We start from the raw sequence: 17,272 nt of genomic DNA on the forward strand, positions 1-17,272 counted from the left end.
CTCTGTGGCATTGCTCCCACGCCGCTCAACGAGTCCCCAACACACAGCCACATCTGATCCAGTCCCCAACACACAGCCACATCTGATCCAGTCCCCAACACACAGCCACATCTGATCAGTCCCCAACACACAGCCACATCTGATCAGTCCCCAACACACAGCCACATCTGATCAGTCCCCAACACAGCCACATCTGATCAGTCCCCAACACAGCCACATCTGATCCAGTCCCCAACACACAGCCACATCTGATCGAGTCCCCAACACACAGCCACATCTGATCAGTCCCCAACACACAGCCACATCTGATCAGTCCCCAACACAGCCACATCTGATCAGTCCCCAACACAGCCACATCTGATCAGTCCCCAACACAGCCACATCTGATCCAGTCCCCAACACACAGCCACATCTGATCCAGTCCCCAACACAGCCACATCTGATCAGTCCCCAACACAGCCACATCTGATCCAGTCCCCAACACACAGCCACATCTGATCGAGTCCCCAACACACAGCCACATCTGATCCAGTCCCCAACACACAGCCACATCTGATCCAGTCCCCAACACAGCCACATCTGATCAGTCCCCAACACACAGCCACATCTGATCAGTCCCCAACACACAGCCACATCTGATCCAGTCCCCAACACAGCCACATCTGATCAGTCCCCAACACACAGCCACATCTGATCCAGTCCCCAACACACAGCCACATCTGATCCAGTCCCCAACACACAGCCACATCTGATCCAGTCCCCAACACAGCCACATCTGATCCAGTCCCCAACACAGCCACATCTGATCCAGTCCCCAACACACAGCCACATCTGATCCAGTCCCCAACACACAGCCACATCTCATCGAGTCCCCAACACACAGCCACATCTGATTGAGTCCCCAACACAGCCACATCTGATCCTGTCCCCAACACACAGCCACATCTGATCCAGTCCCCAACACACAGCCACATCTGATCGAGTCCCCAACACACAGCCACATCTGATCGAGTCCCCAACACACAGCCACATCTCATCGAGTCCCCAACACACAGCCACATCTGATCCAGTCCCCAACACACAGCCACATCTCATCGAGTCCCCAACACACAGCCACATCTCGAGTCCCCAACACGCAGCCACATCTGATCGAGTCCCCAACACAGAGCCACATCTCGAGTCCCCAACACAGCCACATCTGATCGAGTCCCCAACACGCAGCCACATCTGATCCAGTCCCCAACACAGCCACATCTGATCGAGTCCCCAACACAGCCACATCTGATCCAGTCCCCAACACGCAGCCACATCTGATCCACTCCCCAACACACAGCCACATCTCGAGTCCCCAACACAGCCACATCTCGAGTCCCCAACACAGCCACATCTGATCGAGTCCCCAACACAGAGCCACATCTCGAGTCCCCAACACAGAGCCACATCTCGAGTCCCCAACACACAGCCACATCTGATTGAGTCCCCAACACACAGCCACATCTGATCCAGTCCCCAACACACAGCCACATCTGATCCAGTCCCCAACACAGCCACATCTGATCCAGTCCCCAACACACAGCCACATCCGGGTTGGCTTGTTGCAGTGGCAGTGTCGGCAGTCCATCCACAGAGAACTGTCGATGTAAGGTCGCCAGGAGGCCACACACTAGAGGAGTCCCTACACTGCTGCTGAATCACTTTGGTTGTGTTCAGTCGATCTTGTTCTGATGTAACGGACACCACCCACTAAGCCTCATACTGACGACAGTTGTCCCGTCTGACTTGGTGCTGTGAGCGTCAGTCTGTATTACTATTGTTATTACTGGTATCATTATTACTTGCAGGAAATAGACACGTGTGTGAACATGAACTACGCAGCCAGCGACCCCGCCAGCATTGAGGAGCTTGGACAGTGTGTCACTGCTCCCTGGTACGTCGACAACGTCACGGCCAAGGATGACGCTCTCAACTTTCTCCCTTGCCACAAGCTGTCTGGAAACGCCGCGCAGGAGGGTGAGTGTGCCCCTCCACCCTCCCTCCACAACACACACACACACACACACACACACACACACACACACACACACACACACACACACCACACACACACACACACACACACACACCTCGCTCTCGTAGTATGTATTACGCTACGTTATTTAGATCTGGGAGTTAAATGTCTTTTTGATAAAATCGAGGCACATTCTTATCAAGTTTTTTTGTTTGTTTTTTGTGTGTTTTTTTCATCGAAACACTACAGTCCTGTATTTTCGGTAATTTCCTTTTTTTTTGTTTTTTTAAATGATTCTAAATTCAGGGACCTATATCAATGGGTAATGTTCGTATATAGTTGAAGTGACGTTTCCATTATACCGATAGATGCTTGTGACCTGTCATTATTCGACTCCATTTTAAGTCACAAGAAATTACTATGACGTGATTCGCACCATGAGATCAATGTTTGACACGTGAATCGCACTATGAGGGTATGTTGGCACGTGAATCGTACAATGAGGGTATGTTTGACACGTGAATCGCACTATGAGGGTATGTTGGCACGTGAATCGTACAATGAGGGTATGTTGACACGTGAATCGTACAATGAGAGTATGTTGACACGTGAATCGTACCTGCTTTGAAATTAATCTGTTCAGAGTGCTGCACCGACCAGCTGGAAGGATGGGCCTTCATGGGAGACTTCCAGCGGAACGCCACCAGTGACGAACAGGAGAACATATGCTCTAACATCAGTTCCACGTGCTACAATGGCACTGACGTCTTCACCACGTGCACCCAGGCCTGGACGAACGGTCGGGAAATCAAGGGTGTGGGGGAGGTGTTCGACTGTGACAAGTGGACCAAGACGGTGGGACACACCTGTGTGAAGAAATGTGAGTGGTGTGGAGGGGACACACTCTGGTCTTCTTGTGTCCAGTCCACAGTTTATTTCATGGTGGTCAATTAAATAAGCAGCAATTGCTTTTTTACGTCAAGCCCTCAATGAAACAAAAAGAAAAAAAGAGAGAGAGAGAGAGAAATATATATATATGAGAAAGAGAGAGACAAGCAGATGAAAACAACAACAACAAAATGCATATATATACAAGAATATTGTGATAAATAAATACACAATTGCATTTCTATTTTACACACACACACACACACACACACACACACACACACACCACTGAACACAAATTCTCGGACACAGTTACACCCTGCCCATCATGCACATGTTCCCTCATATAGCGCAAAATCCTTGCCAACACAAACAGAAACAAAACATTTCACAATCAATAATAGAAGTATTAGACTAACAGATCAAAAATTGTATTACTGTTAATTATTTTCAGTGCGGTGATTCTTCAGATTTTTCTTAAACACGTTTTTATTCACGATACTTTTCATTGTCAGTGGGAGATTATTCCATAAATTTCCACCAGAATACAGAAAGCTGGATTTGAAAAGGTTGTTTCTTGGTCTGGGTATGCAGAGCACTATATGATGTGCGTGCGCGCACGCGTGTGTGTGTGTGTGTGCACGCAAGTGCGCGTGCGCTGGTTGTTGATCGGTGATTTAAATCTATTCTTTGTTAAGTCATTTAAGACAGGGTGTAAAATGATAAGTGAATACTGTGTTATATATATATATATATATATATATGTGTGTGTGTGTGTGTGTGTGTGTGTGTGTGTGTGACCAGTAAGAGAATTCAGAACAGAAAGGAAAATTGGAGGATTCAAACGTACATGGGTACTTGTAAGCAAGCGTGTGTGTATGTGTGAGCGCTCTTGTTTTTTCCACAACGCTGTTATGTTTCCATTTCCATGTTGTGGTGTTTCCACCCCCTTTTTCCTGTTTCCATGCACAACGCTCTCTGGTTTCCAGGCGAGTACCTTTTCCGTGACGCTCACGAGAAACAAGGGGGACCACTCAGTGACGAGGCAGTCGGCGGTATTCTGTTGGTTATTGCCCTTATCCTGCTCTGTGTCTGCCTCGTCTGCATCGTGAAGCTGTTGCATTCGCTGCTTCAGGTAAATGAAAAAAAATCTTCTACTTTATTTCTTTACCTCAGTTTATTTCGTTGATTTGATCATGAAACTAGCCTACAGCTATCTGAAACATAGTTCTGTGTGTATAAAGAGTTGTATAATTGTCTAGGAAACAATTTTATGCCCCAAAGTTTGGGATATTTTGTGTCTTTTGCCTTGATAATGAAGACTGCATGGTGATAGATGCTGCTGTTGTGATCTTTTGTGTTTGGGACTACCTCTCAAGACTGTAGTCCGATAATATATCCCTGAAAGATTCAGGCACTTGCAGTGTTCAATCAGAAAGCTGAGCACACAGCACGCTCAACTCTGGGAAAGAGCCAGCCGCGAGCAAAAACAAACGAACACTTTCCCCGTGGGAATCGAACCCACGTACTGAAAGTTGTCAGCCCGCGAAGCTAACCACTTCGCCACCACTTCTGGTGGAAAACAAATACAGATTTACTTACGACTGCAAAGAGATGCTGGCAGTTAGATTCCACAAAAGGTAGGTAATTCACTGTCAGTGAGTCCGGCACGGTGTTGTGTCCCTTTGCAGGGTCCCATGGCCAGGCTGATCAAGAAGTTTGTCAACGCGGACTTCCCAGGCTACTGCGGCTACTTCACTGGCTACCTGGCCATCCTGATCGGGGCTGGCATGACGGTGCTGGTGCAGAGCTCCTCCATCTTCACCTCCACCCTCACCCCCCTCGTCGGCATGGGGGTCATCACCCTGGATCGCATGTACCCTCTCACCCTCGGCTCCAACATCGGCACCACCGCCACAGGTCAGTCACTGGGGTCAGAGGTCAGCCACAAAGGTCACAGGTCAGTCACAGTGGTTATAGTCATGGTCCAGGTCAGCCACCAAACTCACTCTGATGGTACAAAAGTCCCAGCATTGTAGGCATCTCTTCAAAGAATTACACTGGCTTCCTGTTGAGCTAGAATCAAGTGCAAAATCGCATGTATCTGTTTTCATGTAACTTATGGAACAGTACATCAGTGTTTTTTTCTTAGATATCTATTCAAAGTCGACGCACCCTTCCGCTGGTGATATAATCGTTTGCTTTCCCAAATTCCCAGAGACTGATAAACACACTGGGAGAGCTTTTAGCTGCTCATCTGTACAACGCTGGAATTCACCGCCCTTTTCAGTCTGTCATAGTCACTCACATCCTTCAAAACAAATTAAAAAACAACATACAAGCAGTCTGCATAAGTATGGCACTTATCCGGCTCTACACCATGGATCAACAAATATTTTATCCATGCTTGTGTGTGTGTGTGTGTGTGTGTGTGTGTGACGCGATCTTGTAAAGCACATTGAGGGGTTTGAAATTGCTACTGAAACAGGCGTATTGCTATCAATGTATTGATATTAGTAAGCCCATCAGTGGTTGTGGTTGTTCTGTCAAGCCAGCGTTGTGTGTCAGCACCACTGCACAGGGCACACTGGAGTCACGCTAAGTCCAATCACTGGTGCCGCTATGTTGTCCCACTTCTGCCAAGTTCTGTGTCCCCAGCTTTATTGCCATGAGGAATTTTCACTACTGTACTTAAAGCTGTTTGATCAGTGGTTTTATCACTGCAGTGGGTATTCATTTACAGCTCAGTCTTTGCACTGGCTCTTACTGCTGCGGTCTTGGGGCTAGTGTACCTTTGGAGACCATCCCAGAACCGACTGTCCTAACACCGAGAGAGTGGGGACGTGACTTGGGCGGCAAGACGCTCTCCACTATATCAAATTCTGGCCCAGATGGTCGGGACAGTTGTTGCCTCCTCTGCTGATCTGGTGGCCATGGTCGGTCACTACTGACTGTCATACCTACCTACTTACCTGGGGACCTACCTACCTACCTACCTACCTACCTACATACATACATACATACATACATACATACATGATAGTCAGTCATGTTCAAAATATAGCCATTGGATCAGCAGAGGAGGTAACTGTTGTCCTGACTATCTGGGCTAGAATTTGATTATAGTGGAGAGTGTCTTGCCCAAGTTACATCCACACTCTCTCGGCCAAGAGGGTTTTAGGACAGTTGGCGCTGGGATGGTTCCCAAAGGTCAACTAGCCCTCATGGCTGCAGCACTAAGAACCAGTGCAATTTTGCTTCGAAGTTTGAGAGTTATTGTCCTTCACAAAAGACAAAGCTGTAAATGATTTCTCACTGCAAAAGAGAAACCACTATCAATACAGCTCTCACTTTGCTGTTGGCCCAACTGTAAACCTATGTCAATCTGTGATACTTATATACATACATAATTGACCTACCTGCCTGCTTACCTGACGACCAAAGACATCCATACAAAGTAAAATGTGAGCTGCCCATCGAGTTGCCAGGTTGAGACTGTGAGACTGTGTGACAGGGATCCTGGCGGCCCTGGCTCAGGACGCAGACAAGCTGGCCCCCTCCCTGCAGGTGGCCTTCTGCCACCTCTTCTTCAACATCTCGGGCATCCTCATCTTCTACCCCTTCCCCTTCTTCCGGCCCCCCATCCCCGCCGCCAAGTTCCTGGGCACCACCACGGCCAAGTACCGCTGGTTCGCCATCGTCTACCTCATCGCCATGTTCTTCATCTTCCCGCTGTGCGTCTTCGGCCTGTCCATCCCCGGCTGGTACGTGCTGGCTGTGGTGCTCATCCCCATCGCCATCATTGTCATCACCATCGGCATCATCAAGGCTCTCCAGGCCAAGCGGCCCGAGTGTCTGCCTCGCGTGCTGCGGGACTGGAAGTTCCTGCCCCTGGCCATGCGCTCCCTGGAACCCTACGACCGCTTCATGAAGACGCTCTGTTTCTGCAAGCGCTTCCAGGAACAGCCGCAGGCGTCAGACAATTGGGAGACGAACGAGGGATTTGACGATGTGACCACCAACATGTAGACCGCATGCTGCTCTCCCCTTCTGTAAGCCCACAGAGCATGGACAAGGGAGGGAAGTGAGTACAGAGTCAACAGAGGGGGGGTGGGGGTGGGGTTCAGTTTCAGTTGATGAGGTGTCCAGTCATGTGGACTGATCCATGTATCCTACACCCCAATTGCTGTATTAAAAAAATCAGTAAAAGGAAGCAGATTTTGATTTGTCTTGTTCAAAGTGTTGATCATAGTGCCCTGTAGTGTTATTTCCCCCCCACCATGTTGATGTTCATTGTTAGTACTGTGGGCCCTGTGCTGAGGAGGTAGATAGCATTACATGGTTATTATTCTGATGCCTGGCCTTCACATAAACCCAGCGTACAGGTCAAGGTCAAGCCTTCAGGGCTGATACTGTCTTTTGTTCCTTCTTTGATTAACGTGTGTGACTGTGTTGTTCCTTCTTTGATTAACGTGTGTGACTGTGTTGTTCCTTCTTTGATTAACGTGTGTGACTGTGAACAGGGTTTTCATTTTGAACACTTGGCTGCAACACACACATGTGCGTCGCCCAGGCATGCACACCATTCTTTAAACATATACTTTTAGCTCCAAGTTCACTGTCTATGTCTGTATGTCTGTGTCTGTTTCTCCCTTTCTCTCTTGGTGTGCATATAAACCTGTATGTGTGTGTGTGTGTGAGTGTGTGTGCGTGTGAGTGTGTGTGTGAGTGTGTGTGCGTGTGTGCATGGTTAGTGCATGCATGCTGCTTATTAGTAGTATTATTATTATGTGTACAAAAATTAACATTTTGTCGTTATTGGCACACAGACTGACAACCACCAGGGGCAGCCACTCAGACTGACAACCACTCAGACTGACAACCACACAGACTGACAACCACCAGGGGCAACCACACAGACTGACAACCACTCAGACTGACAACGACACAGACTGACAACCACACAGACTGATGACTGACAACCACACAGACTGACAACCACTCAGACTGACAACCACACAGACTGACAACCACTCAGACTGACAACCACTCAGACTGATGACTGACAACCACACAGACTGACAACCACCAGGGGCAACCACTCAGACTGACAACCACCAGGGGCAACCACACAGACTGACACCACACCCACACAGACTGACAACCACACAGACTGACAACCACACCCACACAGACTGACAACCACACAGACTGACAACCACACAGACTGACAACCACACCCACACAGACTGACAACGACACAGACTGACAACCACACAGACTGACAACCACACCCACACAGACTGACAACCACACAGACTGACAACCACACAGACTGACAACCACCAGGGGCAGCCACACAGACTGACAACCACACAGACTGATGACTGACACCCACACAGACTGACAACGACACAGACTGACACCACACCCACACAGACTGACAACCACACAGACTGACAACCACACAGACTGATGACTGACAACCACACAGACTGACAACCACACAGACTGACAACCACTCAGACTCAGACTGACAACCACCAGGGGCAGCTGACGTGTGCACACACCATGGAGATGACGTCTTGATCACTCTTTCTCATGGAACTGCTGTTGCTGCCACCTGCATTTTCTTCATTCTCATGGAACTGCTGTTGCTGCCACCTGTGTTTTCTTCATTCTCTTGGAACTGCTGTTGCTGCCACCTGTGTTTTCTTCATTCTCTGGGAACTGCTGTTGCTGCCACCTGTGTTTTCTTCATTCTCTTTGTCATCGCCTTTACCTGTGCCGTTTCCAGCTTGTCATAGTGTTCCACAGGATTCTTTGAAGCAAGACATCTGTGTTGTTGCACTTCTTCAGTATCATTTTTTTTCATGGTGCACATTTACTTTAGGGTTGAATGTCCGTATTTTGTTGTTGTTGTAAACAGTGTGTGTGTGAGAGAGAGAGAGAGAGAGAGAGAGTATTTGTGTATGTGCACACGTCAAGAGAGAGAGCATTTGTGTGTGTGTGTGTGTGTTAATCTGCAGAGTGACAATGTAGCTCCTCGTTTCACATGCTGGATATTTCAAACCATCCCTCTCGTTCTGTCTTTCTGTCACCCTCTCTCTCTTTCTCCCATCCATCACATAATCATGTTTGTGTACAAATACAAGAACTTATGAATAAACATGCATGAGTGCATCTATTTTCCCTTCATGTATGTCCCATTCACATGTCATTTTATAATTTGTTTGGCTGCTTCTGTGTTCAATTATTAGATGTTTACATAATTTGTAGTGTGTGGACAAAATACAAGGATCGGTGGAGCGATCAGGCTTCTATCTTTATCGCTGTAAACAGATGTTTTTTTTCTTTTTTTAAGACGGTTAAAATCAGAGCGCAGTTATAATTTCACATTGTATCACTCTGGAGAGTCTTAAACACGTGAATAGCATTGCCTTTCTCATCATGTTGTTCATAACACTGACACATGCTGGAGTCACGCAGAGTCACAATGCATCAATAATCATGTTGTTAATAAAATCACATCACGTCAGTCTTGTACATACCTGTCTTTTGGCCATTCCTTTCTTATCACATCAGGTTGGATGGACACTTTTTGTACGACGGCTTCTTCATGACCCACCATGACTTACAAACTCTCACTGACCAGTGAGAAAAAAGAGTTTTCAAACAAACATTTTTGCAGCGTTCCAATTTTAGACAAGTTTGCTTGATTTGATTCTGATTATTTCAGATCGTTGAGACACACAGCAGTGTCATTACAACATTTCATGACATACATAAAAAATACTCATTGTTGTCATCATTGTCATAATGCTCATGCCACTCTTAGATAGCCTCTCCCCCCCCACCCCCAACCCACCCCCTGCCCCACCCCACCACACCCCACAAAAAATAATCAATTTACCTTTTGGCACCCAAATAAAAAAAATATATTGTGTGCTCAGTTTAAATCAATTATTAATACTTCATTCATATTGGGCGTCATCATATTCCTGATATCATTAACAAATATTGTATCACTCTTTGTTTCAATAAATATTGTATCACTCTTTGTTTTATCACTCTTTGTTTCGACAAATATTGTATCACTCTTTGTTTTATCACTCTTTGTTTCAACAAATATTGTATCACTCTTTGTTTCAACAAATATTGTATCACTCTTTGTTTTATCACTCTTTGTTTCAACAAATATTGTATCACTCTGTTTTATCACTCTTTGTTTCAATAAATATTGTATCACTGTTTGTTGTATCACTCTTTGTTTCAATAAATATTGTATCTTTGTTTCAATAAATATTGTATCACTCTTTGTTTCAATAAATATTGTATCACTCTGTTTCAATAAATATTGTATCACTCTTTGTTTTATCACTCTTTGTTTCAATAAATATTGTATCTTTGTTTCAATAAATATTGTATCACTCTTTGTTTTATCACTCTTTGTTTCAATAAATATTGTATCACTCTTTGTTTCAATAAATATTGTATCACTGTTTGTTGTATCACTCTGTTTCATCAAATTTCTCTGTAAAATTTGGGCTGCTGTCCCTGGAGGGAGTGTCGCTTCACTGAAGCTGAAGTTTTTGTTTTTGTTTTGCTTTTTTGTGCTTTTTTCTGCCTGCAAGTATGCCTGTTAGACTATCAGAGTGGGTTTTTCTACATCATTCTGAGTGGGACAGGCCTTTTGTTGCCATGGGTTCTCATGTTACATCATACCCTGGTTATCATCACATTACATCATGCCCTGGTTACCATCACGTTACATCATGCCCTGGTTATCATCATGTTACATCATGCCCTGGTTATCATCACGTTACATCATACCCTGGTAATCATCATGTTACATCATATACATATCTATGATCAGCATGTCATCATGCCATGGCAATGGGCTAGAAATTCCCTGATAAAGTTTAGTGTCCACAGGTCAAGCATGTTTTTTAAAAATAAAATAAAATAAAATAGCACCTGCTTGTCCACCCAAATTTTTTCAGCTTGCCCTCCGTAGTAAAGAAACAGTTTATTAAAGTGACTACCAGCAGAGCTATGGCAAGTCGACCAAACAATTCATTGATTTATAAGGGATGGGAAAGGGTTTACAATTTCAAGTCATATCTATTGTTTCTACATTGACACATTTTATTGATGGCATACACCTTGTCTCAGTGCCAAGGGGAGAGCAGAGGGTTGGTCTGTACTGATGCTGATCACTAGACACCTTGTCTCAGTGCCAAGGGGAGAGCAGAGGGTTGGTCTGTACTGATGCTGATCACTAGACACCTTGTCTCAGTGCCAAGGGGAGAGCAGAGGGTTGGTCTGTACTGATGCTGATCACTAGACACCTTGTCTCAGTGCCAAGGGGAGAGCAGAGGGTTGGTCTGTACTGATGCTGATCACTAGACACCTTGTCTCAGTGCCAAGGGGAGAGCAGAGGGTTGGTCTGTACTGATGCTGATCACTAGACACCTTGTCTCAGTGCCAAGGGGAGAGCAGAGGGTTGGTCTGTACTGAGTCTGATCACTCATTCCCCCTTTCACTGACTAAACTCGCTTGTCCAACAGACAAATGGAGAAAACATTTCCACATGTGTGCCGGAAGGTTCAGCTGTCCCAGACAATTGGACAAGCAGGTATTTCAAGCCCTGTGTCATTCCCAGTTTCTGAAAATCATGTAATGTCATGCCCGGTGTCTGTGATTATCATGTCATCATCATGTTGTATCATACTCTATGTGATTGCGGAGTGGGTCTTTTAAACATAAGATCTGTAAATTTGTACATTTTTATGGTTTTGTCACCTTGTGGGAGTAGACATCCAATAAAAATACTGGTAATAAAAATGAAGAAAACAGCCATGTGAGTGTTTCCCTGTGCTGTCCATTCTACATGAAGGGTGATGGTTCTTGTTGGGTTTGTCTTCATTCTGCAATATGGTGCACACACACATACATTCACACCCATACACACACACTCATACAAACACACTCACACCCATACAAACACACACACACACTCTCTCACACCCGTACACACACACTCATACAAACACACTCACACCCATACAAACACACACACACTCTCTCACACCCACACACACACACTCATACAAACACACACACCCATACACACACACACACACACACACACACACACACAAAAACAAAAAAACTTCAATCATGATAAGACTACATGTATGCAGAGAGAAGAAAATATTTACTGAATCACCAGCACACAGAACCATCCCTGACAGTGGAGGCTGAACATTGCCCCAGTACACAGTGCTACAGGCAACTCACCGTGGGACAAGAGACAAACACACCACCACAAACACTGGGACAAGAGACAAACACACCACCACAAACACTGGGACAAGAGACAAACACACCACCACAAACACTGTGGGACAAGAGACAAACACACCACCACAAACACTGGGACAAGAGACAAACACACCACCACAAACACTGTGGGACAAGAGACAAACACACCACCACAAACACTGGGACAAGAGACAAACACACCACCACAAACACTGGGACAAGAGACAAACACACCACCACAAACACTGTGGGACAAGAGACAAACACACCACCACAAACACTGTGGGACAAGAGACAAACACACCACCACAAACACTGTGGGACAAGAGACAAACACACCACCACAAACACTGTGGGACAAGAGACAAACACACCACCACAAACACTGTGGGACAAGAGACAAACACACCACCACAAACACATTGTGGGACAAGAGACAAACACACCACCACAAACACATTGAGTCAAGAGACAAACACACTGAGTCAAGACACAAACACACCACCACAAACACACTGAGACAAGAGACAAACACACCACCACAAACACATTGAGTCAAGAGACAAACACACCACCACAAACACACTGAGACAAGAGACAAACACACTGAGTCAAGACACAAACACACCACCACAAACACACTGAGACAAGAGACAAACACACCACCACAAACACACTAAGACAAGACACAAACACACCACCACAAACACACTGAGTCAAGACACAAACACACCACCACAAACACACTGAGACAAGACACAAACACACCACCACAAACACACTGAGTCAAGACACAAACACACCACCACAAACACACTAAGACAAGAGACAAACACACCACCACAAACACACTAAGACAAGACACAAACACACCACCACAAACACACTAAGACAAGAGACAAACACACCACCACAAACACACTGAGTCAAGAGACAAACACACTGAGTCAAGACACAAACACACCACCACAAACACACTGAGTCAAGACACAAACACACCACCACAAACACACTGAGTCAAGAGACAAACACACTGAGTCAAGACACAAACACACCACCACAAACACACTGAGTCAAGACACAAACACACTGAGTCAAGACACAAACACACCACCACAAACACACTGAGACAAGAGACAAACACACCACCACAAACACACTAAGACAAGACACAAACACACCACCACAAACACACTGAGTCAAGACACAAACACACCACCACAAACACACTAAGACAAGAGACAAACACACCACCACAAACACACTGAGACAAGAGACAAACACACCACCACAAACACACTGAGTCAAGTGACAAACACACCACCATAAACACACTGAGACAAGAGACAATCACACCACCACAAACACATGTTGCCACGACAACATCATCATCATCAACAGCGACATGGAAGAACACACTGCTGGCTAAGTGTAAGCGACACAACCATCGGTGCTTTTGAACTCTTCACCCACCCCCCATGATGGACTGGGGGGGCATTCACCCACCCCCCATGATGGACTGGGGGGGCATTCACCCCCCATGATGGACTGGGGGGGCATTCACCCACCCCCCATGATGGACTGGGGGGCATTCACCCACCCCCCATGATGGACAGGGGGCATTCCAGGCTTCCTCCAAATGACCCTCCCCCTGCCCTGGCTGGATGTTACCCCTAGGTCAAACCTTGCATGTTGGAGTGGAGGTGGGGGTGGGGGGGCTTTGAGGCTGCTACTCTGGTATCCTACAGATGTGGAAACAAGTTTGACAATTGGTTTTGTTGCTTTAGGTCCAGACCAACACACAGGGCCATATCAGAACTGCCCAACTGTATAGACCAACACACAGGGCCATATCAGGACTGCCCAACTGTATAGACCAACACACAGGGCCATATCAGGACTGCCCAACTGTATACACCAACACACAGGGCCATATCAGGACTGCCCAACTGTATAGACCAACACACAGGGCCATATCAGGACTGCCCAACTGTATAGACCAACACACAGGGCCATATCAGGACTGCCCAACTGTATAGACCAACACACAGGGCCATATCAGGACTGCCCAACTGTATAGACCAACACACATGGCCATATCAGGACTGCCCAACTGTATAGACCAACACACAGGGCCATATCAGGACTGCCCAACTGTATACACCAACACACAGGGCCATATCAGGACTGCCCAACTGTATAGACCAACACACACAGCCATATCAGGACTGCCCAACTGTATAGACCAACACACAGGGCCATATCAGGACTGCCCAACTGTATAGACCAACACACACAGCCATATCAGGACTGCCCAACTGTATAGACCAACACACAGGGCCATATCAGGACTGCCCAACTGTATAGACCAACACACACAGCCATATCAGGACTGCCCAACTGTATAGACCAACACACAGGGCCATATCAGGACTGCCCAACTGTATAGACCAACACACACAGCCATATCAGGACTGCCCAACTGTATAGACCAACACACAGGGCCATATCAGGACTGCCCAACTGTATAGACCAACACACATAGCCATATCAGGACTGCCCAACTGTATACACCAACACACAGGGCCATATCAGGACTGCCCAACTGTATAGACCAACACACATGGCCATATCAGGACTGCCCAACTGTATAGACCAACACACAGGGCCATATCAGGACTGCCCAACTGAATAGACCAACACACACGGCCATATCAGGACTGCCCAAATGTATAAAAATTCAACCAAGTCACACACAAAACTGCCACATCTGAAGAAAAATATCCAGAAAAACCAGCAAAAAGACAGTTAATGACATATTATCCTAACCATGAAGCTCCTAAGGGCAGATAGGACCAGGCTGTGCTGAGGACGCCAGTCCTTCCACTTAACCTATCATTCCTAGATCACAAAAATTGTAAAAAAAAAAATAATAATAATAAAAAAAGGATAAAATATATTTTAAAGGCAAACAATCTGCACACAGAAAAGGCCATACAGGTAAGAACACTGCAGACGAGAAAGCTAATGCCCATCTCAGTGTTTACAATCTCATCACCTAGTCACCACAGCAAAACTGAACACAGTACATCACAGACTGTGGAAAAGAGACCCAAAAAAAGTGTCAAGGTGTGCTGGAAAAAAATGACAGGGAAAAGGATTGGGAAGGCAGAAAAGGGAGACAATAGCAGAGAGGGGAAAGGCAGAAACCAACCAGAGGAATAGAAAAGAGGAAAATTCCAGCAGAGAATTAAGATGGGGTTGCTATTTGTACTGAAATAGCCCACAACATCCCACCATGGAGGTGGGAGGGGGGGGGGGGGACAACTGAAAGTGACCTGCACTAGGACATGTGTAGTTGTAATGCAGCATGGCTGGAGATTCCCGCCCAGTGACCATCATGTCCCCTGCAGGGTGAGAACAGCATCATCTGCCAGCAGGGGTCACACCATGTGAGGGAGACACTGGATGCCATCTGCCAGCAGGGGTCACACCATGTGAGGGAGACACTGGATGCCATCTGCCAGCAGGGGTCACCCCATGTGAGGGAGACACTGGATGCCATCTGCCAGCAGGGGTCACCCCATGTGGAGAGACACTGGATGCCATCTGCCAGCAGGGGTCACCCCATGTGAGAGACACTGGATGCCATCTGCCAGCAGGGGTCACACCATGTGAGGGAGACACTGGATGCCATCTGCCAGCAGGGGTCACACCATGTGAGACACTGGATGCCATCTGCCAGCAGGGGTCACACCATGTGAGGGAGACACTGGATGCCATCTGCCAGCAGGGGTCACACCATGTGAGGGAGACACTGGATGCCATCTGCCAGCAGGGGTCACACCATTGTGGGGGAGACACTGGATGCCATCTGCCAGCAGGGGTCACACCATGTGAGGGAGACACTGGATGCCATCTGCCAGCAGGGGTCACCCCATGTGGGGGAGACACTGGATGCCATCTGCCAGCAGGGGTCACCCCATGTGAGGGAGACACTGGATGCCATCTGCCAGCAGGGGTCACACCATGTGAGACACTGGATGCCATCTGCCAGCAGGGGTCACACCATTGTGGGGGAGACACTGGATGCCATCTGCCAGCAGGGGTCACACCATGTGGGGAGACACTGGATGCCATCTGCCAGCAGGGGTCACACCATGTGAGGGAGACACTGGATGCCATCTGCCAGCAGGGGTCACACCATGTGAGGGAGACACTGGATGCCATCTGCCAGCAGGGGTCACACCATGTGAGACACTGGATGCCATCTGCCAGCAGGGGTCACACCATTGTGGGGGAGACACTGGATGCCATCTGCCAGCAGGGGTCACACCATGTGAGACACTGGATGCCATCTGCCAGCAGGGGTCACACCATGTGAGGGAGACACTGGATGCCATCTGCCAGCAGGGGTCACACCATTGTGGGGGAGACACTGGATGCCATCTGCCAGCAGGGGTCACACCATGAGGGAGACACTGGATGCCATCTGCCAGCAGGGGTCACACCATTGTGTGGGAGACACTGGATGCCATCTGCCAGCAGGGGTCACACCATGAGGGAGACACTGGATGCCATCTGCCAGCAGGGGTCACACCATGTGAGACACTGGATGCCATCTGCCAGCAGGGGTCACACCATTGTGGGGGAGACACTGGATGCCATCTGCCAGCAGGGGTCACCCCATGTGAGGGAGACACTGGATGCCATCTGCCAGCAGGGGTCACACCATGTGAGGGAGACACTGGATGCCATCTGCCAGCAGGGGTCACACCATTGTGGGGGAGACACTGGATGCCATCTGCCAGCAGGGGTCACACCATGTGGGAGACACTGGATGCCATCTGCCAGCAGGGGTCACACCATTGTGGGGGAGACACTGGATGCCATCTGCCAGCAGGGGTCACCCCATGTGAGGGAGACACTGGATGCCACAGACTGGCGTCTGGTGTTGGTATAGGTATTGCTTGTCAACAGTGAGTACTATGTTGTTCAACATCAACACAACACTGTACACCTCATGCTGCTCACTCACATACTCTGCAA

At 47.4% G+C, this 17,272-nt stretch overlaps 1 protein-coding gene across 2 annotated transcripts in view; it reads left to right on the top strand.

Moving 5' to 3' along the window:
* LOC143281337 (sodium-dependent phosphate transport protein 2B-like) overlaps positions 1-11,756 on the top strand; it is a 56,431-nt gene extending 44,675 nt beyond the window's left edge. Inside the window, exons 9-15 of one of the 2 annotated variants that reach the window (XM_076586539.1) lie at positions 1,842-2,010; positions 2,652-2,888; positions 3,886-4,031; positions 4,588-4,816; positions 6,411-6,980; positions 7,726-7,759; positions 7,992-11,756. In XM_076586539.1, coding sequence (XP_076442654.1) covers positions 1,842-2,010; positions 2,652-2,888; positions 3,886-4,031; positions 4,588-4,816; positions 6,411-6,925 — 1,296 coding nt within the window. In that variant the 3' untranslated portion in view covers positions 6,926-6,980; positions 7,726-7,759; positions 7,992-11,756. Of the gene's footprint in view, positions 1-1,841; positions 2,011-2,651; positions 2,889-3,885; positions 4,032-4,587; positions 4,817-6,410; positions 6,981-7,725 lie in introns of both variants that reach the window. The other variant, XM_076586538.1, reaches the window with a different exon arrangement.
* Positions 11,757-17,272: the final 5,516 nt, after the last annotated feature.

This window comes from Babylonia areolata, chromosome 4, assembly GCF_041734735.1.
Source record: "Babylonia areolata isolate BAREFJ2019XMU chromosome 4, ASM4173473v1, whole genome shotgun sequence".
NCBI classification, from domain to species: domain Eukaryota; kingdom Metazoa; phylum Mollusca; class Gastropoda; order Neogastropoda; family Buccinidae; genus Babylonia; species Babylonia areolata.